Source organism: Molossus molossus, unplaced genomic scaffold (assembly GCF_014108415.1).
Source record: "Molossus molossus isolate mMolMol1 unplaced genomic scaffold, mMolMol1.p scaffold_m16_p_4, whole genome shotgun sequence".
In the NCBI taxonomy this organism is placed as follows: Eukaryota; Metazoa; Chordata; class Mammalia; order Chiroptera; family Molossidae; genus Molossus; species Molossus molossus.
In genome coordinates, this window is record NW_023425377.1 from 46,477,885 (window position 1) to 46,501,955 (window position 24,071).

Consider the following 24,071-nt stretch of genomic DNA (forward strand, 5'->3'; position numbering starts at 1 on the left):
AAACCATCAATTTCTAGAATGACTACCCTCAGGCACAAAAACCTCCCAAATAGAAGATACTCCTCAATCCAACCTTACCCTCTCCTTTGAGCCCAGGATGATACTTGCAACATCAAATATCACAGCGAGAGCCACCTCCCCAATCTTGCAAAGTTCCTTTTCTTCATATGCCATACAAATAGCTATGGCATCAATGAGAACCAAGGGATCCATTCCTTTCGAGCCGTTTTCTTCACTATGAAACATGGCTGTGCTGGGCTGGCTACCTACCTGGTAGCAAGGCAGCAAGAAAGGACCTGGAGGAGAGCACAGGGTGAGTGAGAGAGGTTGAGTATGCACACACCAACATTCTTGTCCCTCAAATGTCAAAAGTACCTTATTGTTTTCTTTGAGGTTAAGAACTCAATACTTTAGACCAACTTCTATTAAACTACAATTATCTGTAAACTAAGTAGATTCACACTAAGGTAATTTTTCTGAATATTTTCCATTATACATCGTATTATTTTCATATTTTCTCAATCATAACTCAGAAATGTATTGATTCAATTTTTTTTCTTTATTGATATTTAGAAAGAGAGTAAGGAAGAGGGAAAGAGATAGAAATATCGATGAGAGAGAACATCAACTGGCCACCTCCTGCATGCCCCCCACTAGGGATTTGGCACACAACCTGAGCATGTACCCTGACCAGGAATCATACTGGCCACCTACTGGTGCATAGGTTAGCGCTCAGCCATTGAGCCACACTGACTGGGTAAAAATGTATTAATTTAGCCCTGGCTGGTTTGGCTCAGCAGTTAGAGCGTTGACCTGTAGTCCAGAGAGACCCGGGTTTGGTTCCCACTAAGGGTGCGTACCTCGGTTGCAGTTTGTCCCCGGCCCTAGTTGGTCATGTGGGTGGCGGACACTCGATGTGTCCCTTTCACGTCGATGTTTCTCTCTGTCTGTCTGTCTCTCTCTCTCTCTCTCCCACTCTATCTGAACAAAAAATGGAAAAATGTTCTTGGGTGAGGATAAAAAAAAAAGTATTAATTTAAAATAGAAACCAGCCCGACTGGTGTGGCTCAGTGGATTGAGCGTTGATCCATGGACTAAGAGATCCAGGTTCGATTCCTAGTCAGGGCACATGCCCAGGTTTCAGGCTTGATCCCCAGTAGGAGGCACACAGAAGGCAGCTGATCAATGTTTCTCTCTCATATGGATGTTTCTCTCTCTCCCTACCTCTCTCTCTAAAAAAATCAATAAAAACATATTAAAAATAAATAAATAAATAAATAAATAAAAATAAAATGAGAAGCACAATCAGGTACCTTCCTTTTTAAAATCATTAAATAGGCCAAGAGGTAGGGCATGCATGGGAATGACTATGTGTTACCCTCTGCACATTCCTGACATACAAATAACAATCAATAGCTAAAGCACCCAGCTATGACACCCAATGCACACCCAGAAAGCAATCTACCAGAAACTATTAATTAATGCCTCACAGGTACCCAGTACCAGCAAGTTGGGAATTATCAAGATGCCTACAGGTCTGCTGGAAAGTTAACGTTAACACAGAGGAAACACTGAGATACAATCTTAAGTGCTAAATTGCACAGTGCTAACTGCTCAGGCCAAGAAGAGTTAAAAGGGTAGAAGTCCTACATGCTATGCAGTGCTCAGAGAAAACCACGCACCGTTCTCCAGGGTGAGGGGTTTGAGGACATGAACTAGAGCAATGCTACTCAAGTGTGTCCACTGACCAGCCCTGGTCTGGGAAGAGTTATGAAAATTGGGAGTAGGTGTTCAGAAACTTACATAGCACTGGACAGTGCCATGACAGTCTTACTGTCTTTTACCAAAGCACCAATCTGCAAAGGTTTAAAAAATAAAACCAAGGAGACAAAATTGGTCCTTCACACCCAGAGCCTGAGAATCTCTGCAGCAGAAGCAAGCAGACATTCTAAGGAGGGGAAAGGGCATGTGTAATCATCCCAGGAACAGATAGGAGCATTGCAAGGGAAACTTCGAGGAGCTGGCTAAGGAACAGAAAGGTGACACTGGAAAACACCATAGAGGAAGATCAGCAATGAGTGTAACTGTAAACTGTCTGTTTTATTCATAAAGAAAAAAAGGGCCAAAATACTGAGTGTATTTTATAGCTAACACTTGGAAATAATTTTTACATCAATACAGCATCCATTGCTAAAATACCAAATACCAGAGATCTCTTTTAATGTAAAAAATTTTTAAAACGGTGGGTGGGGAGGTGGGATTGGGAGGAGAATGTTGGGGGGGGGGGGGGTAAGGAGAAACATCTGTAACAAAAACAGATTAATAAAAATTGAAAAAAAAAAATTTTAAAAACAAAGGCCAAAGATCAATCAGCCAAACTCAGCTTCTTTAAAACACCACTATGTCCTGACCAAGTTTTTGAAGCACCCTGATGAAGTCAAATAACCAGTTCCTTTGCCACACTCACCACACTGCTGGGCAACTGCCACCATTGTGTAGTGGCGGATCAAGCTGGCTACAAAGGGCAGGGCACTGGGCCGGAGATCTTTAATGACAGCAGACATGAACGCCCCAGTCAGAGCCTGCTCAAATGTCTTCCGAGCTGGAGTGTCTTGTGCTTTGTAGCGATGTGATATGATGACATTAGGTATGGTCTTTTCTGTAAAGCTAGAAGACAAAATTAAATCACCATCATAACACTGAAGTCCTGAGCTGGTTTCACCATGACTTATTTTTTTATTTTCAACCTGCCCACCATCCTCTTGTTCAGATACGCCTGAGTGAGTTCATTTCTCTGCTTAAATATCATTATGAACGCTTGTAACCAAAGGTTTAAAAGAAACAAAGTATGTTCTATCTGATATGAGCATAGGCAATGAATTAGAGGAGAATTAAAACAGGCAGCAGATTCAATATCTTTATAATTTTATTTTATTTTTTAATTAGAAATAGACTTCCTCAGCATCCCCAACCACATTTTTTGTTGTAATTGGTAATCCTCACCTGAGGATATTTTTTCCACTCGTTTAAGAGAAAGCTAAAGGGAAGATGTGAGCTGAGTGGAAAATGGTGGCAGAATGAAAGGAAGCTACACAAACCATCTCACGGTATCAAACTAGAATTACAATTAAAGACAAAATCATTGTGAAAAACCAACTGAAAAGCAGCTGGAGAGAACCCGTACAACCAGGGACCAAAAGAGGATGCCAAATTGAGCTTGGTAGAACTACAGAAGCACGTGAGGGCATGCTGGGAGCCCACGGACAGCAGCAAAGAGCTGTTATTAGCTGGGTGCACTTCCCGCTAAGAAGGCGGGGTTTTTTAAAAAGCACCATAACCTGGCTGGTGTGGCTCAGTGGTTGAGCGTTGACCAATGCACCAGGAGGTCTCCTGTTCGATTCCCGATCAGGGCACATGCCCAGGTTGTGGGCCAAATCCCCAGTGGGGGGCATGCAGGAGGCAGCTAATCAATGTTCTCTCTCATCAATGTTTCTATCTCTCTCTCCTTCTTCCTTTCTCTCTCTCTAAAATTAATAAAGAAAAAAATATTTTAGCCCTGGCCGGTTTGGCTCAGCGGTTAGAGCATCGGCCTGCGGTCTGGAGAGACCGGGTTCGGTTCCTGCTAAGGGCATGTACCTCGGTTGCAGTTTGTCCCCGGCCCTGGTTGGTTGTGCGGGTGGCAGCCACTCGATGTGTCTCTTTCACGTCGATGTTTCTCTCTCTCTCTCTCTCCCTCCCACTCTATCTGTACAAAAAAATGAAAAACTATCCTCGGGTGAGGAAAAAATATATATATATTTTAAAAGGCACCATATCAGCTATAGGCACTCATCTTGGGCTCCAGCAGAGGGAGAGCAGACTGGACTGGAACTGTGTGGAGAAGAGTTCAGATATACTGGCTCAGGAGAGAGCTGGACGGGAAGACACCAGGAGTTTTGTCCTAAATCACTCACTCACAGTACAGTAGTCATCTTATTCAAAGAACCCATTCCCAGAGTCCCAGGGAAAAGCAATGGCCATTCCCCCAGGAATTCAACACCACCAGGCCAGGCCAGAGAAATGCAAATTGAGGCTCATTAACATCCAGTCTGATAGCAAGCAAGTGCCCAATCCCCTGGAAATCCTCTTACACCTGAGAAATTTTTCATTCAGCTGAGGGCTACAAATCAAGGCTCATCAAGTAACTGAAACTAAAAGGGAAGGGAAGTGGGAAGAAACAAACCAAAGAACTTATGTGTATATATGGATAACCAATGGACACAGACAACAGCATGGGGAAAGGGAGGAGGGGGTAGGAGCGGAGAGGAGGGGGGGTCAATAGGGGAAAAATGAGGAACATCTGTAATATATTCAACAATAAAGATAAGTTTAAAAATAGCTCTGGCCAGTTTGGCTCAGCGGTTAGAGCGGCAGCCTGTGGTCCAAAGAGACCCAGATTCGGTTCCCACTAAGGGCATGTACCTCAGTTGCAGTTTGTCCCCGGCTCTGGTTGGGTTGTGTGGGTAGAAGCCACTAGATGTGTCCCTTTCACACTGATGTTTCTCTCTCTCTCTCTCTTCCTCTCTCTCCCTCCTACTCTATCTGAACAAAAAATAGAAAAATGTCCTCAGATGGGGATTAAAAAAAAATAATAAAATCGATAAAGAAAAAAATTTTTATTTAAAATTTTAAAAAAATAAAACTTTATCGAGCAAAGTAGTTGCTCATAACAGCTTTTCTTTGAATATATTTTTTCCATTTTTAGAGAAAGTGGGAGGGAGGAAGATGGGGGAGAGGAAGGGAGGGAGGGAGAGAGAAACATTGATGTGAGACATAAACACTTACTGGTTTACACACACACACACACACACACAGACTGGGGCCAGGGATTGACCTGCAACCCAGGTACATGCCCTTGACAAGGACTGAACCCAAAACCCTTTGATCAGTGGGCTGATGCTGTAGCCACTGAGAAAAATTGGCCAGGGCCATAACTGCTTTTTTTAAAGGAGTATCCTCTATTATTTTTTTTTTAATTAATATTTATTGATTTTATAGAAAGAGGAATGGAGGAGAGCAAGATAGAAACATCAAAGAAGCCAATGGCTTCCTTTTTTTTTTTTTAATCCTCACCTGAGGATATTTTTCCATTTATTTTCCCAGAGAGAGAGAGAGAGAGAGAGAGAGAGAGAGAGAGAGAAACATCGAATGTGAGAGAGACACATCAATTGGTTGCCTCCCACATGACCCTGACCAGGGCTGGGAACCGAACTGCAACTGAGGTACATGCCCTTGACCGAAATCAAACCTCCGCCTCTTTGGTCCAGGGGCCGAAGCTCTAACCACTGAGCAAACCAGCCAGGGCCGTAACTGCTTTTTGAATGTCATAAACATTGAGTGCCACTGCCTTTTTATTTCTGATATCAGTTATTTGTGCCTTGTCTTCTTCATAGTTAGAAAGGAAGAAGAGAAATTTTACTTTCTTTACCCTTGCAAGAATTAATTTTTGGATTTATTGAACCATTCTATTTTATGTGTTGCTTTTTTTTTCCTCTTCCATCCTTATTTTTGTTTACTTTGTTATACTTTTTCTCATTTTTTTTTTTTTAATCCTTACCCGAGGACATTTTCCCATTTTTTTTGTTCAGATAAAGCCGGAGGGAGAGAGAGGAAGAGAGAGAGAGAAACATCGATGTGAAAGGGACACATCGAGTGGCTGCCACCTGCACGACCAACCAGGGTCGGGGACAAACTGCAAGCAAGGTACGTGCCCTTAGCGGGAACCGAACCCGGGTCTCTCTGTACCGCAGGCCGACACTCCAACCGCTGAGCCAAACCGGCCAGGGCACTTTTTCTCATTTTTAAAACAAGTATTTAGCCCTGGCTGGTTTGGCTCAGAGGTTACCGAGTCGGCCTGTGGACCAGAGAGGCCCGGGTTTGGTTCCCACTAAGGGGCACGTACCTTGGTTGCAGTTTGGCCCGGCCCCGGTTAGGGTCGTGTGGGTGGCAACCACTCAATGTGTCTCTCTCATATCGATGTTTCTCTCTCTTCCTTCCTCTCTCCCTCCTGCTCTATCTAAAGATAAAAATGCAAACATGTCCTCGGGTAAGGTTAAAAAAATAAATAAATAAAATAAAGCAAGTATTTAGATTTAGTTCAACTTGACAATTGTTCTTATCTATTATGATTTTTAACACTTTATTGAGATGTAAGTTATATGCTGTAGAATTCATTTATTTTAATTATACAGTTCAATGAGTTTTAAATTTCTACAGTTGTACAACCATCACCACTATTCAATTTTAAACCATGTCACCCCAAAAAGTCAATCCCTCTTCTACCCCTAGGGTAACCACTGATCACAACCTAAATTATAGGGACAAAATACAAATACCACATGACAAATATCTGGAGAAAGAAAATATCACTATGAACTGGAAAAACAAAAGATCCACTGAATGTGTAAAGGTAACAGGCACTGTGAATATGATGATGAGCAGAAGGGAGAGAAAAAAAGAGTATGACCCCTTGTTTCTTAAAATTTCCAACCTAATGAGAGGAAATCATAAGGGCAGATTACAACTGACATAAATTCTAATACCCAAGCAACCAAGTTCTCCTATTTTCTCTAAAAGCCAACAGAAGCATTACTAGGCAAATAACGTTTTCCTAACTAGAAGAAACATGCTTATAACACTAAGAAATCTTGAAGTTCCTCTCTATCCCTCATTCCTAAAGCAAGATATTTCCAACTGCAGAAAATTAAATGACCAACATACTTAGGGTGTGCTAGGAGCTGGTAAAGAGCATGTTTGTTGTCCTCTAGACTCATCATTGCCACCAAGAAGCACTTGATCACTTCCCACGCCTGCCTCCGGTAGTAGGGCTCAGTGTTGGCACTTTTCAGACAGTCGAGAGCGGTTTCAATGGCCTACAACAAAGAAACACAAAAACTACAGTTGGTACTGAACTGCATGACTTTGAAAGGCTTTCACTGAAAGTATTTACAACATCCAAAAGAATCTCTTTTTTGTGTTGTAAATCTTCATCCGAGGATATTTTTCCATTGATTTTTGATAGTCGAAAGGAAGAAGAGTGAGAAACATCGATTAGTTGCCTCCCACACAACCCCAACTGGGGCCAGAGATTTAACCTGCAAGCTGGGTATGTGCCCTTCACAAGGAATCGACCCCAAGACTCTTTGGTCTGTGGGCCAACTGAAGAGCCAAACCAGCCAGGGCCCAAAAGAATCTTATTGCGTATTTTCTCTTGAAATAAGCACAGTGGGCCTACACAGGGTAGGAGGTACTAACCATGTGAAACCTCCAGAGAAGACAATGGAAGTATCATGAATAAGGAACTGTATGGTTCAAATTAAAATGTAAAATGGAGTTTACTAATTTTGTGCTTAAACAGCCAATGGGAGATTCCAGAAATTAAGTGAGCTCAGAAGAGCCCTTGTGGTAGACCTGCTAGATTAAACTAGATATTGGGTCATCTACACACTTATCAAGGTCCTCAAGAGAATAATAAACTTTCTGCAGACCACAGAGTTTCTTGTGTCTAAGTTCAAAATTAAAGACAACTTTCCTAAGCTTCCACTAAATTCCTCTTTAAAAAAACAGGTTGCCCTGGCCAGATTGGCTCAGCGGTTAGGGAATCGGCCCACGGACCAGAGTCCCGGGTTTGGTTCCCGTTAAGGGCAAGTACCTCAGTTGCAGTTTGTCCCCAGCCCTGGTTGGAGTAGTGTGGATGACAACCAATCATTATGTCTCTCTCACATCGATGTTTCTTTCTCCCACCCCACCCCACCCCCACTCCTCCCTCCTTCCCTCCCACTCTAAAACAAAACAAAAAATGTTTACATCATATTTTTAGAAAATCTACACTGACTCATATTCTTATCCTTTTTATTTCAATAAAGTTGAACAGGAAGGCAGGGGAGGCACAATCACACAAATAAATAATTTGAAGCCTTTAATAGCTAAGATATTAACTTAATGATAATTATATATATCAAAGAACTAATCTGTATCAGAAATTAAAGATGTATCCAGACTCTGTGAGGAGCCAGAAGGAGCCAAAAGGGACAATACCCTGCACCCGAGACCCAGCCAGGTGACAAAGGACACACGGCCACTCAGAGTGTGACACAGCTTCTCACCACATCATCCTAGTCTGAGTCTTCTGGGGCAGTGAAAAACTATCATTCTCCTACTGCTTCAAATCGGGACATTAATAGGTAATAAATCATGTTATGTCTCTCTTTTTTTTTTTTTTTTTATCCTCACCTGAGGACATTTTTCCACCTTTTGTACAGATAGAGTGGGAGGGAGAGAGAGAGAGAGAAACATCGACGTGAAAGGGACACATCGAGTGGCTGCCACCCGCACGACCAACCAGGGCCGGGGACAAACTGCAACCGAAGTACGTGCCCTTAGCGGGAACCGAACCCGGGTCTCTCCGTACCGCAAGCCAACGTTCTAACCGCTGAGCCAAACCGGCCAGGGCCATGTTATGTCTCTTTATAGAAATTTCATTTTTAAGAATCAATGTAAGCTATGAGCTAATCATCCACTGAAAAAAATAAAGAACTGTAAAGTATGCCAAAAACAGGGTTGTTTTAATGGCAATTCACTGGCACTTGGCTTGGCCTCCCTGCTCATTCCCGTTGCCTAGTCAACTCCTTCAGCTCACTGAGGTGTGCCATGGCCCTGAGGATGCAGTCTGCTGGGAAAGGAGCTCCACAAGCACCATGAAGTTTCCATAAGGGTCTAGGAGGACTGTGGAAGCCTATCTTCAAAACCTGGTTTCTCCCACCCTACCCGGTGTGGTTCAGCTGGTTGGAACGTCAACCTGTATACCAAAAGGTGGTGAGTTCGATTCCCATTCAGGGCACATACCCAGTTTGTGGGTTTGATCCCTAGTCAGGGCATGTAAAGAAGGCAATTACTTAATGTTTCTCTCTTACATCAATGCTTCTCTCTCTCTCCCTTTTTTCTAAAAATCCAATATTTAAATAAAAAAATGTACCCATGCTACAGTAATTTTCAATGTAAAGATAGAATTTTAGTTGTCAGTATTCTCTTAGAAGGAAAGGAGTATTTATTTGGCAACTATTCTGATAAAGGTTCAGGTGAGAAGCTGAAATTGCACTTCACCCCTGAGGTTTGGAAAGGCAACACCAATCTATAAAGTGGGGCTTGGAGAGGGTTGGAGACAACGGCATGTGCTTAAGGAAGTGGGGAGACAGATGGACTAAGAAATGACAGAAAACAACTAACTGACATTTACTCATGATGGGTATACTTCCTCCCTAATATTTAGTAAAGTTTGTTGTAGTTTTTTTAAATCATAGAATTAAAAGGACCATATATCACGCTGGCTGGTTTGGCTCAGCGGTTAGAGCCATTGGCCTGCAGACCAGGGAGGTGCGGGTTCAACTCCAGTCAAGGGTACATACCTCAGGCGCATAGTTCGGTCTCCAGAACCGGTCAGGTCATGCAGGAGGCAGCCAGTTAATGTGTCTCTATCTGCCCCTCCCCCTCTATGTGAAGATAAATGGAAAAATATCCTCAGGTAAAAAATTTTTTAAAGCCCAGGCAGTGTGGCTCAGTGGATTGAGCGCTGTCCCATGGACTGAGAGGTCCCAGTTCCATTCCCAGTCAGGGCACATGCCTGGGTTGTGGGCTCAATCCCCAGTATGGGGTCTGCAGGAGGTAGCCAACTGAAGTCTCTCTAACAAGATGTTTCTAGCTCTCTCCCTTCCCCTCTCTCTAAAAATATCAATAAAAACATTTAAAAAAAAAGATTTTAAAGATATTTTTTAAATAAAATTAAATAAATAAATAAAAGGATCATACATCATAATCAAATGAAGCTCACTCCAGATATTCAAGGATGGTTCAACATACGCAAATCAATCAATGTATTTTTTTGTTTGTTTCTTTTAGTACATACCTTTTATTTTCTTTTTAAAAATTAATTTATTTTATTACAGATGTTTCTCTTTTTTCCCCACAGACACCCTCCTCCCTATCCCACACCCTTGCCAAGCATTGTTGTCTATGTCCATTGGTTACACATACATGCATGTAAGTTCTTTGGTTTATCTCTTACCTCCCTTCAGCCCCTCTCCTCTGAGGTTTGTCAGTCTGAACCATACTCCTTTTCATGTCTCTGGGTCTGGGTCTTTTTCTGTTCATTATATTCCACAAATAAGTGAGATCACATGATATTTGTCTTTCTCTGATTGGCTTATTTCAATTAGCATAATACTCTCCAGGTCCCACTTCATTGTGTACATGTACCACAGCTTTTTTATCTACTCATCTATTGATGGACACTTGGGCTGTTTCCAGATCTTAGCAATTATAAATAGTGCTGCTATGAACATAGAGGTACATATATTCTTTCTGATTGGTGTTTCAGGCTTCTTAGGGTATATTCCTAGAAGTGGGATCACTGGATCAAATGGCAGTTCAATTTTTAATTTTTTGAGGAATCACCATATTGTTTTCCATAGTGGCTGCACCAGTCTGCATTCCCACCAGCAGAGTATTAGAGACGCTATGGAAAACAGTCTGGAAATTCCTCAAAAAATTAAGAATAGAGCTACTGCCCTGGCCAGTGGCTCAATTGTTGGAGTGTTGTCCCATATACCAAAAAGTGGTGGGTTCGATTCCCCTTTAGGGCATGTGAGAGAGGAAACCTATGGATGCTTCTCTCTTTTCCTTACCCTCTCCAAAATCAATTTAAAAAAAAAAAAAATGCCCTAGCCAGTTTGGCTCAGCAGTTAGAGCGTCAGTCTGTGGTCCAGAGAGCCCCAGGTTCAGTTCCCACTAAGGGCATGTACCTTGGTTGCAGTTTGTCCCTGGCCCTGGATGGGTCGTGCAGGGGGCAACCACTCAATGTGTCCCTTTCACATTGATTTTTCTCTCTCTCTCTCCCCCTCCCATTCTATCTGAACAAAAAAATGAAAAAATGTCCTCGGGTGAGGATAAAACAAAACAAAGTCTGGTAGGTGTGACTCAGTGGTTGAGCGTTGACCCCATGCACCAAGAAGTTTCAATTCCCAGTCAGGACACATGCTCAAGCTGTGGGCCCAATCCCCAGTGGGGGGCATGCAGGACATGACCAATCAATGTTCTCTCTCATTGATGTTTCTATCCCTCTCTCCCTCTCGCTTCCTCTCTCTAAAAATCAATAAAGGGAGAAAAAAAATTTTTTTAACTGCCTATCTTTAAAAAAAAAGGCCCTGGCCAGTTTGGCTCAGCTATAGAGCGCTGGCCCATGGATCGATGAGTCCCGGGTTCAAGTCTAGCCAAAGGCACGTACCTCGGTTGCGGTTAGGCCCCAGCCCTGGTGGGGTCATGTGGGAGGCAACCGGTCGATGTGTCCCTCTCATGCTGATGTTTCTCTCTCTTTCCCTGAAGATGAATAGAAAAATATCCTCGGGTCAGGATTAAAAAATAAAAAATAAATAAAAATAAAAATAATACAGTCGTCCCTAGCCACTTCACGCTTTGACTTTCGAAGTCACGAAAGTCGAAGCGCAAAGTGGCAAGGGACAACTGTATATAAATAAAGAATCCGCCCTGGCCGGTTTGGCTCAGCGGTTAGAGCGTCAGCCTGCGGTCCAGAGAGACCCGGTTTCGGTTCCCGCTAGGGGCACGTACCTTGGTTGCAGTTTGTCCCCGGCCCTGGTTGGTTGTGCGGGTGGCAGCCACTCGATGTGTCCCTTCACATCGATGTTTCTCTCTCTCTCTCTCTTCCTCTCTCTTCCTCCCACTCTATCTGTACAAAAAATGGAAAAATGTCCTCGGTTGAGGATGAAAAAAAATAAATAAATAAATAAATAAATAAATAAAGAATCCTACTTCGTGGAAATTTATTTATCACAGTAGAGTCTAGAACTGATTAACCACGATAAATGAGGGACAACTGTAGTGCTAGCATATAATCCATCAATCCCTCTCCTGGTTACCTACCCAAAAAATTTGAAAACATATTTATCCGTAAATATACACGTACCTCTATGTTCACTGCAGCATTATTTATAATAGCCAAGACACGAAAATAAACTAAGTATCTTTCAACGAATAACTGGATTAAGAAGATGTGGTACTGCCCCAGTCTGTGTCGCTCAGTTGGTTAAACGTCATCCGATGCACTAAAAGGTCGCCAGTTCAATTCCTAGTCAGGGCACGTCTGAATTGCGGACTCAATCCCAAAGCAGCCAATCTATGTTCCTAACAACGATGATTCTCTGCCCCCCTCCCTCTTCCTCTCTCTCTAAAATCAATAAAAACATTTTTTAACTGTGGTACATATATACAATGGACTATTACTCATAAAAAAGATTAAATACTGCCATTTGCAACAACATGGATGGATCTTGAGAGTATTATGCTAAGTAAAATAAGCCAAGATATATAAGGCCAAGAACAGTATGATTTCACTCATATGTAGGATAGAAAACAAAAGCAACAAGAAAAAAAAAACTCCACAGACAACAGAATGGTGGTTACCAGAGGGGGAGAAATTGGGGGAAGAATGAAAAGCGTAAAGAGGTCAAATATAAGGTGATAAAAGGAGACTAGACTTCAGGTTGTAAGCACACAAGAGTACAGAGATATCATATTATAAAGTTGTTAACCAATGTTATCTCAATAAATTTAACCAAAAAAAAAAGAAATGTGGGTGAATGAATTCTTATCCAGACGGGTAAACATGCCAAGTTCTACACAACAGAACAGAACAGAGTTAGCCTAAGTGAAGTGGGCTTCAAGTCGTCCCAGCCCACAGAACGCTGGTTTAAGACCATATCTGCAAGGAGCTCAGGAATCCCAGCTGACATAAGTTTAATGAAATGGCTGAGTTGCTCAGATACACATAAAAGCCTACTCTAATACTCTTTTAAAAATACCTAATATACAAGGGCTAGAAAAGTGTTATGAAAAGACATAGTAACAAAGACTACATATAACACAAGGCGGAAAAAAGGCTGGTTATACAATAAGAAGGAAAATTCTTTTTTTGGTTGTTTTGTTAATCCTCACTGGAGGGTACTTTTCCATTGATTTTGAGATATAAGTGGATGAGAGGGAGAGAAAAACATCAATGTGACACATTGACTGGCTGCCTCCTTCATTACCCTGGCTGCCGGGGCTGGGAATCAAACCTGCAACCCAGGTATATGCCCTTGACCCAGAATCAAACCCAAAACCCTTCAGTCCTCTGAGCCAAACTGGCTAGGGCAAGGAGGAAAATTCAAATAGTACAATATGTATGTAACAAAGGACTAGAAGTGGTCAATAGTGTAAAGGGTTAACAGTTTTCAATGAGGATAAAACAAAAGTAATTGAATGGAACGGTCTAAAATATATTGGGGGGGGGGTCACAGTTTGTTCCTTGTTTATGCAATGAAAAAGTTTTCTGAAAGGCATGTAGAGAGAAACCAAAGAACTGCTCGCAATTGGCTAAGGAGCCAGGAAAGACAGTAGGATCTGTTTAGATAGAGGACAGGAAAAAACTAGGTGCTCTGGAGTGACGGTGATGAGAGAAAAGAATGGAATTAATGTGGGTTCTCAATGAAATTTGAAGTGAAGCTCACTGGGCATCAAAACAGACTAAGTTCCAGGACCAGGTGGACTGGGTGTCACCTTCTGGTCCCTTAAGAAAGATAGAACTGCTCAAGGGTCCAAAACCTCAGGGGCAACACCCCTCCACTGGCCTCCTGGTAGTAATGAAAGCTTCTTCACCCACCAAGCTAGTCTCCAAATAAATCTCATTCTTCTTTGAATTGGAAATTCCCTCCCAAAAAAGTACATGTTTTATTCACATATTTCCAAACAGAAATTCTTAAAATGAAATGTATAATATCTTTAAGAAGCTCCCAGAGATTTCCAAATTTACCTTCTCCATTGGGAGCTGAAGAGATGCTTTACAATCAGAAAATTCCACTGTAATACTGGGGCCTTGAACTTCAGTCAAAACATAGTGCAGCTTCTGGGATTCCTTTAACATCTTCCTGTTACTGCCACCAAATTTACCAAGTACACGATAGGCCACATGAGAAATGCTATCAGCAGGATTGCGTAAGGTGCGCCATAAAGCCTAAAAATCAACATGCTGTCATTAAAATCCTTTGAAGGTAATGCATTCATATGGTTCATAAATCAAAATCCAAAAGCTATAAAAGACTACAAGAAAATTTCTTCTTTCCATCTCTTTCCCACAAACACACAAGTTCCCCTTCTTGGGGGAAACCATTGTTATCGATCTTATGAATTTTCTCAGAGAAAGCTTATGTCTTTACAAAAATGTATATATAAAATGTTCTTCCATGCTCCTAAAACAAAAACAGTAGCATATAGTAAATATTGCAGAGCTCAAAAGCAAGAAAATTAAGCAAGATATAGTTCAGGCATCTTTACAAAATGGGATTGGGAGGAGCACAGAAGGAAATGCAATTTGCTGGCAAGTTCTCGCCCTGGGGCTAGATGCGAAATTCTCAGGTTTTATTTCTATTACTAGGTTTTGTAACTTCAAAACATGATATATAAATTATACAATTCAAACCCCACATTAGGAAGGATGGCAAAGAAAGAAAATGTGGATCATGCCAGGACCTGCATTATAGGAATAAGTGTGTACCTTGACTTACAATTACTAAAAGAAACACATATACTCAACTATTCAAAAGAACTGTCCACTTTCCCAGCTAAATTATGTCTTGAAAATTACCATCGCTGCCTGGCTGGTGTGGCTCAGTGATTGAGCATCGACCCATGCAACAAGAGGCCGCCGATTCAATTCCCGGTCAGGGCACTTGCCCAGGTTGTAGGCCAAATCCCCAGTGGGGGGCATGCAGGAGGCAGCCAATCGATGTTCTCGCTCATCAGTGTTTCTCTCTCTCTCTCCCTTCCTCACTAAAATCAATAAAAACAAATTTTTTTTAAGTAAATAAGTAAATAAAAGAAAAGGAAAATTACCATCACTCATTATTTAAACCTGTCTCTTAAATCACCTTCTGAAACAATGCCCAATATTGGCTTCTAGCAATAATCAACAGAAAGTCTTGGTACCTTCCTCTAAAGCAAAATTCCAATTTCTCTAAATTCCTATAGGCACAAAGAAGCTTCTCAATGACTGCTGAGAGGTGTTGTCTAAGTCCCCTCACCTCCACCGTCCCTACCTGGCCCACCCAATCTTCACATATCTTCAGAAGTAACCTCTGCTTAACTCCCCAGGAGGGGCAAGCAATGGGAATGAGCACTTCTGATCTCCCAATGCTCATAAAGACTTAGCTGGTTGATGGGGCTAAAGTGTGACAGCTTATCCCACTTCTCTAGTGGATGGGTTACTGTACCTCCAAAAGCATCCTGGATCTTGTCTCTCCCTAGGACTGTCTGCCTCACAGGATAGCAAGAAGTCAGAGAACCCCTCTCTACCTCTTCCTCCCACATGGTGCTCACCCACACTTGGGTCAGGTCTTCCAAGTTGCCACCTCCAATCTACTCTGTCCAAAGACTCTGTCCTTTAGGAGTTACTGAGTCCACATCACATAAAGCTAGCAGAATTCTGATTCCAGCTTGGGGTCAAATACTCTATGCTAATGGGGTACATGAGTTAAGTAATAGGCAGCCTAAACCTCTAACAATTACCAATCACAATACAAATCAATAACAGCAGCAAAACATGAAGGAAAAACCTGATATCTGACATATGAACTCTAATAAAAAAAATATATAAAATGCTGCCGAGCCAGGTGTCTCAGTTGATTAGAGAGTTGTCCCATACACCAAAAGGTTGCAGATTTCAATTCCCAGTCAGGGCACACACCAGAGTTATGGGTTTGATCACCAGTTGGGGCACATATGGGAGGCAACTGATCAATGTTTCTCTTTCTCTTTCTCTCTCCCTCTCCCCCCACCGCCTCTCTTAAAAAAAAAAAAAAAAAAAATCAAATTATTTTTTGAAATTACAAAACAGTGTTTAAAAAATATCTATATTTAAAATGTTTGTAGGCATGTGTATAGATGTCTGTAGGCATTATATATAGATATTTTTTAAACACTGTTTTGTAATTTCAAAAAATAATTTTTTTTTTTTTTGGAGAGACAGGGGCAGAGAGAGAGAGAAAAAGAAAGAAACATTGATGTGACAGAAACATCGATCTCTTTACTGTGTAGCTCAAGATCTTTAGTGAATAAAGAAAGGACCTCTCTGGAAGCAACAGTGACCATAACACCTGCCTTTGTAAGTCAACTAAATGAGACCATGACACTGGTAAAAGCCTCCAAAAAGGGGGGCAGTACTACAAAACAAATATTCACTCAATACTTACAGTATTTCTTAACATCTTTTCCTAAGGCCTAAGATACACAAAGTAAGTTGAAAGCTTCACCACTTAATCGTGCAGACAGTCTACCACTGAGCATGGAAAGCTCAACAGAGGACCATTTCTGCTGGAAACCACTTGCCTAAATCTTCAGTTAAGAACTAGATACATGAGCACCTAACGCCCTCTGCTGGTACTTAGGAGAATCAGACTTACCTGCATAAGCTCTGCACGGACTGGCTGAATGTGGTCATAGAGGAAATCGGGTTGCAGGTTGTCCACACACAACTCCAGAGTCCTCAGGCCTTGACTGACCAACGTCTGAGAGCCATTGAGGGCAGACACCAAGGGATCCATTAACATGGGCAAATATGGCAAGAGAGAGCTCAGCCGTACAGGCACCGTGAGACACAGCTCCACGAAGAGATCCTTCATGTGCTGCTTATGCAGGCCGCTCTGCAACATGTTCAGCCCTAATAACAGGGTATGAGGCAGTCAGAGAGAGAAGTTACCTTCCAGACATGGGCAAAAGTTAACTGTAAAAAATTACTGGTACACCTGTAATTATATAAGTCAACATGATGATAGGAAGACTTTTTATATCTTATAAGCTACTATATTAACAGACTAAACCTTTTCTATAACTGCATCCATGATCCCTTTTGTCTGTGCTAATCATAGTGACAACAGCAAGCTGCATGTAATCATCATATATTGTTATAATATTATGCTCTTGTAATATAATTAATATTACACATCAACATTTTAATGTTACACTATTAATAAGCCCAATCTAAAGATACAGCCTTCTGATATGACACATTCATCTCAAATTTGAAGCTTACAATCTTACATCTTCTTTCAAGCTTCCAGCAGACCAGTTGATGTTTATGCTCTAAAGTATAAATATTTTCCCAAAAATCCACTTTTGTTTTTTATAGAGAAAAGCGTCCTCCTCATAAAATCAACCTCCTCACTCTTCATGAGCTCCTTCCCAAATGCCAAGACTGGCTCACAGAGCACTTAGAGACAAGCTAGAAAGAGAAAAGCATGTGACAGCAGACCCAACACAAGGCGAATCCCAGGTACGGTAGGTTGAAGAGAGCTCAGAGAAGAGAAGTTGCCGGGAAGGCATCATAGGGGAGAAGGAGGAGGATGAAAAGAGGGAAAGGCTAGGTTCCCAGGAGATGCGCTTGAACAAAACTGGGTAGGGAGAGATGAGCTTGGGGCTAGCAGAGAGCATGCAGGAAGAAATAAGGCAGAGCAGAGGGCTCAGGTTGAGGAACAACTGGAGATGGGGTTAAATATAAACAAGGGAGCCTGATTAAGGTTAAACACCTAGCCTGGTGGACTTATGACCATGTTACATTCAATATCCAAATACATATTTCCCAGTTGCCTTCTAGGTATACTATGTTGTAAATGGCTTCTCTTTGAAGAATTTTCAAAGAAAATACAGATTTAATCCCTTGCCAAGAAGCCAGGAGCTCACACTTACAAAACTACAAATTCCACCCTGACCAGGTAGCTCAGTTGGTTAGAGTGTCATTTGTGGGTTCAATCCCCCAGGTGAGGGCACACAAAAAAATCAATCAATGAATGCATAAACAAGTAGAACAACAAATCAATCTCTCTCTCAATAAATAAATAATTTTCTTAAAAGCAAAAATACAAATTCCTAGGACAGTTTTCTAATCCGTTCACACCCACAGACTTTGAATGGACTCAAGATCAATCCCTTTTAGCTATATATCTTGAAAAAATTCCAAATTATCCAGGAATTATACAATTCTGGTTGTGTAAATTAGCAACTAAATAAAAATATAAATTTATAAATCAGCTTTAAAGGTTGCTTTTTCCCTTATTTTGATTCTCTTTCAAACCTAGGGATTACTGATCTTACAAAACCACTGGAAACAACTTTCTTTCTAGACTTGCTTACCAAATGTTATAAAAATACAACCAAATCCTAACTGGGGGAACTAAAAGTTTCCAACTCCCATTCAACTCTGAATAGAGACGAAGAGCCCAGACCTGAACGGAAGACTTCTTTCAAAGTCCACTGACTTAAAGAGAGTGGAACATGGGAAATGAGGGGGAGGGACTTTCACTCACTCTCACTCTTGCTTGCACTCTCTCTTTCTGGGGGATGTGCACATATTCTCCTCACCATAACCTTCAATGGTGCAAAGAATGAACCCAAGCAACCACGGGCAGCCAGACCAGGCAAGCACACAAGGCAACCAAAATCACTGCTCTGACCTTGCAAGAGGTTTGGAAGGAGAGGCAAAAATTCCTGATACAGGAGATCATGGCTACCACCCCCAATTGAGCGGAACAGGGCCCGAAGCAGCAGGAAGTAGTTATAGGGCTCTTTGGCAGTCTGGGCGAGCTCCATGGAGCTGTTCACAATCTTGTGCAGGTGGGGCTGTGGGATAAAGAAAAGGCAGGTTAATAGGCTCTAAATGAGGATGATCCACACCCTCAAGAACTACACTAAACATTAACTGCAATCAGACAGGAAAGAAAGGCAATTTTTATAAACTTATTTAAAAAAAAAAAAAAAAGAAAGAAATTTCCAATCTTTATTGGAGTCAAATTAATTTCTCTTAAAATATATGCTGGATTCCACTAGTTTGTGTTGTGAAAGAAGCATCTGACAGCACTGCACTTCTTGTGAATATGGTCACTCCCGTATAAGACTAATCAACCAAGATGAAAAAAACCTGTTTCTTATAACAATCTAAATGCAACAAGTAACCAAAAGGAACTAAACTTCCCCATCAATCAATTATGTAAAATTTGGAAGAGCCTCAATAGACATTTAAGATAATGCTTTGGCAGACTTAAATCAAAAAATGGGTTTTTTGTGTGTTTAAATCCTCACCCGAGGACATTTTTACATTAATCTTCAGATAGAGATGGAGGGAGAGAGGGAGGAAGAGAGAGCAAGAGAGATACACTGATGTAAGATAGACAGATCGATTGGTTGCCACCAGTACAACCCCAACCGAGGCCGGGGACAAACTGCAACTGAGGTACGTGCCCTTGGCTGGAATCAAACCCAGGACTCCTTGGTACGTGGGCAACGCTCTTACTGCTGAGCCATACCAGCCAGGGCAAAAAAATGGATATTTCTTTAATAAAAAAAAGCACTTTATTCATTTACAGTAACTTTAACATTTTAAGCCAGATTAGGCTTTTATCTTATACTACAAATCATAGTTTTCACATGTGACAGTTTAAGTTTAACAAAACACTTTTTTACAGGTATATAAGTGAACCATGGACTGTTAACTGTTGATATAGCTTATTGGGGTTGACACAATTCCAAACTTGTTACTGTCTTTGGCATGATATATTTATTTTACGGAATAAATGAACTATATATATATATACATACATACACACACACACACACATATATATATGTTCTATACATTCATAGACAAAAAGTTCTATGAATTTGATGTTGGAATATTTTTCTTTAACATGTTCCCATTAGGCTTTTTGTCATTCTCATTCTGTACAGTTGTACCTAATGTCAACACAAACTGAATTACTTGAAGATACCAAATTATGTGGACACATTACAATTAAATATCTTTTATTTTATTTTATTTATTTATTATTATTTTTTTATCCTCACCAGAGAACATTTTTGCATTTATCTTTAGAGAGGGAGGAAAAGAGAGAAACATCAACATGAGAGAAACATCAAGTGGTTGCCACCCACACTACCCCAACCAGGGCCCAGGACAAACTGTAATTGAGGAACATGCCCTTAGAGGGAACCAAACCCGGGCCTCTCTGCTCTGCCGGCTGACGCTCCAACAACTAAGGCAAACCATCCAGGGCATTTTTATCATATTTTTAATCCTCACCCAAGGATATTTTCCATTTATCTTCAGATAGAGTGTGAGGGAGGGAGGGGGAGAGAGAAAGAGAGGGAGAGAGAGGAAGGGAGGGGGAGAAAGAGAGAGAGACATTGATATGAGAGAAACACATTGATTGGTTGCCTCCAACACAACCCTACACAGGGCCAGGGACTGAATCAAAACCAAGATACATACCCTAGACTAGTTTTGAACTCAAGACTCTGGTCCAAGGACCATGCTCTAACCGCTAAGCCAAACCAGCAAGGGCATACTTTTGATTTTGTAAAAAAAATCAAGTATTCCCGGCCTATGTGGCTCAATGGATTGAGCATCATACCATGAAGTGAAAGGAGCCCGTTCGATTACCAGTCAGGGTACATGCCCCGTTTGTGGGCTCAATCCCCAGTGGGGGGCGTGCAGGATGCAGCCAATCTCACACAATATTTCATCTCTCTCCCTTCCTCTGTAAAAAACATATCAATAAAAACATCCCTGGCCAGTCTGGTTAGAGCATCAGCCAACGGATTAAAGGGCCGCAGGTTCGATTCGGTCAAGGGCACATACCACGGTTGTGGTTCATCCCCAGCCTGGGTTGGGGTTGTGTGAAAGGCAACCAGTCAATGTATGTGTGTTTGTCTCTCTCTCTCTCTCCCCCTTCCTCCCTCCCACTCTATCTGAAGGTAAATGGAAAAATGTCCTTGGGTGAGGATTTTAAAAATTAAAAATTTAATACAAACATATTTTTTTAAGTATTTTTCTTTCATACTGACACAAAAGTAATATTAAGGTTGTTAACGGATTACTTTGTAACTGAAAAAAAAAATTCTGAAAACTGTCTCATAAAAGCACAGATTACTGTTACTTTCTATCACTATCTGTACTTTTACTATAGAAAAAATGGATCCTGGTTACAGCTTCAAATTTTCCCCATGTGAAATATCTCCTGAGACTCAACTGGTGATAACATTCAACTTTCTACACCGATTAAAATTACATCCTAACTGCATTTCATTTATCTCATCTTTTCATTTGGGATTTGTTTCTTTGTTTCACCATTCTGGCTATCTCAGTGGGTTTTAGAGCCTGCCAAATTTTCTCTGTGGGTGTTGGTATTCTGCTGCTTATGGCTCCCTCTACTGATTTTGGATGAGCGAGGGAGGACCCACGTTAAACAACACCGTCAAGAGATCTCTACCACCCTGGCCGGTTTTGCTCAGTGGTTAGAGTGTCGGTCTGCAGTCCACAAAGACTCGGGATCGGTTCCAGCTAGGGGCATGTACCTCAGATGCAGTTTGTTCCCGGCCCTAGTTGGGTCGTGTGGGTGGCAGCCACTTGATGTGTCCCTGTCACAATGATGTTTCTCTCTCTCTCTCTCTCTCTCTCTCTCTCTCTCTCTCTCTCTTCCCCTCTCTCCCTCCCACTCAATCTGAACAAAAAATGGAAAAATGTCCTCGGGTAAGGATAAAAAAAAAAAGGATCGCTACCAAAGACGAGATAAATGAAAACAAGTTAACAGAGCTAGAATTCAGAGCCATAATCTTCAGGAAGCTCAACATCATGCGTAAGAACATCAACACCATGAGTAAAGATATAGAAACATTGAAAATCAACATATTAGAAATTAAAAACCATCAAGAAGAAATGAAGAATGGCCCTGGCCGGTTTGGCTCAGCAGTTAGAGAGTCAGCCTGTGGTCCACAGAGACCTGGGTTCGGTTCCCGCTAAGGGCATGTACCTCGGTTGCAGTTTGTCCCTGGCCCTGGTTGATCGGGCGGGTGGCAGCCATTCGATGTGTCCATTTAACGTCCATGTTTCTCTCTCTCTCTCTCTCTTCCTCTCTCTCCCTCCCACTCTACCTGAACAAAAAAATGGAAAAATGTCCTGGGGTGAGGATAAATAAAAAAAAAGAAATGAAGAATGACATGGCACAAATAAAGAATACACTGGAAGGACTAAACAGCAGAGTAGAGGAAGCTGAGCACCAGATCAATGAATTAGAAGACAGGGTAGAAAAAAAAATCAACCAATCAGAAAACCAAAAGGAAAAAACAATTAAAAGACAGGAAGACAGCTTAAGGGAACTGACGGACAACTGGAAATGTAATAATATTCACATCACAGGAGTCCCCGAAGAAGAAAATGAGCAAGGATTAGAGAATATATTTGAAGAAATAGTGACAGAAAACTTCCCTAATTTGGTGAAGAAAGAAGGCATTCAAGTTCAAGAAGCACAGAGAGCCCCAAGTAAGAAGAACCCAAACAGGCCCACACCAAGACACATAGTAATTACGATGCCAAAGATTAAAGACAAAGAGAGAATCCTAAAGGCAGCAAGAGATAAGCAACAGGTTACCTACAAAGGAACCCCCGTAAGGCTCTCAGCTGACTTCACACAAGAAACACTACAGGCCAGAAGGCAAGGGGTAATGAAGGTCATGGAAAACAAGGATCTGAATCCAAGACTACTCTACCCAGCAAGGCTATCATTCAAAATAGGTCAAATAAAGAGCTTCCCAGACAAAAAAAAGGCTAAGAAAATACATTAGCACCAAACCAGCACTGCAAGAAATGTTAAAAGAACTGCTATAATTAGTGGACAAAATAAGAAGAAAAATATAACCACACTAAACAAAAATGGCAATAAATAAGTACATATCAATAATCACCTTAAATGTCAATAGATTGAATGCTCTGATAAAAGACACAGAGTAGCGGATTGCATAAGAAAGCATGACTCATATACATGTTGTTTACAAGAGACCCACCTCACAACAAAAGACTCACATAGGTTGAAAGTAAAGGGATGGGAAAAAATCTTCCAAGCAAAATGAAAGGAAAAAAAAGCTGGGGTAGCAATACTCATATCTGATAAAATAGATTTCAAATTGAAGGCCATAACTAGTGACAAAGAAGGCCACTATATAATATTGAAAGGATCTATCCAACAGGAAGATATAACCTTGATAAACATATATGCACCCAATATAGGAGCACCAAAATATATTAAAAATCTTCTGGAGGACTTCAAAGGAGAAACCAACAGCAATACAATCATAGCAGGAGATTTCAACACCCCACTGACATCACTGGATAGATCCTCTAGACAAAAAATTAGCAAGGAAACACAGTCTCTAAATAAAGCACTAGACCAAATGAATGTAATAGATATCTACAGAGAATTACACCCCAAAACTACAGAATTCACATTCTTCTCAAGTGCACATGGGACGTTCTCAAAGATAGACTGCATGATAGGACACAAACTAAGTCTCTAAAAGTTCAAGAAGATTAAAATCATATCAAGCATCTTCTCAGATCACAATGGCATAAAACTAGAAATCAATTGCAACAAGAACATACAAAGACATTTGAACAAATGGAATAACATGCTATATATAAATGAGTTATAGAGGAGATCAAGGAAGAAATTAAAAATTTCCTGGAAACCAATGAAAATGAACACACAACAACTCAAAATCTATGGGTGCAACAAAAGCAGTTCTGAGAGGGAAGTTCATAGCAGTACAGGTCTACCTCAAAAAAACAAGAAAAATTTCTAATAGACTATCTAACCTCACACTTAAAGAAGTAGAAAGCAAACAAAAGATAACCCCAGAGCAAGTAGAAGGAAGGAAACAGTAAAGATCAGAGCAGAAATAAATGACGTAGAGACCAAAAAAACAATTCAAAGGAGCAATGAAACAAAGAGCAGGTTTTCCGAAAAGATAAACAAGATTGATGGACCCTTAGCTAGACTCACCAATAAACAGAGAGAACCCAAATACACAAAATCAGAAATGAAATAGAAGAAGTAACAACTGACACCACAGAGATACAAAGGATCTTTAACAAATACTATGAACAATTA

The 24,071-nt window shown here is 41.0% G+C and overlaps 1 protein-coding gene across 7 annotated transcripts in view; it reads right to left on the reverse strand.

The window, feature by feature from the left end:
* Nucleotides 1–24,071, reverse strand: part of LOC118616029 (transformation/transcription domain associated protein) — a 173,004-nt gene that overhangs the window by 106,745 nt on the left and 42,188 nt on the right. For all 7 annotated transcript variants that reach the window (XM_036241367.1, XM_036241369.1, XM_036241366.1 and 4 more), the window contains exons 19-24: nt 18,588–18,753; nt 16,542–16,798; nt 13,898–14,098; nt 6,760–6,911; nt 2,468–2,667; nt 79–296 (exon numbers count right to left, since the gene is read on the reverse strand). In XM_036241367.1, coding sequence (XP_036097260.1) covers nt 79–296; nt 2,468–2,667; nt 6,760–6,911; nt 13,898–14,098; nt 16,542–16,798; nt 18,588–18,753 — 1,194 coding nt within the window. The remainder of the gene's footprint in view (nt 1–78; nt 297–2,467; nt 2,668–6,759; nt 6,912–13,897; nt 14,099–16,541; nt 16,799–18,587; nt 18,754–24,071) is intronic.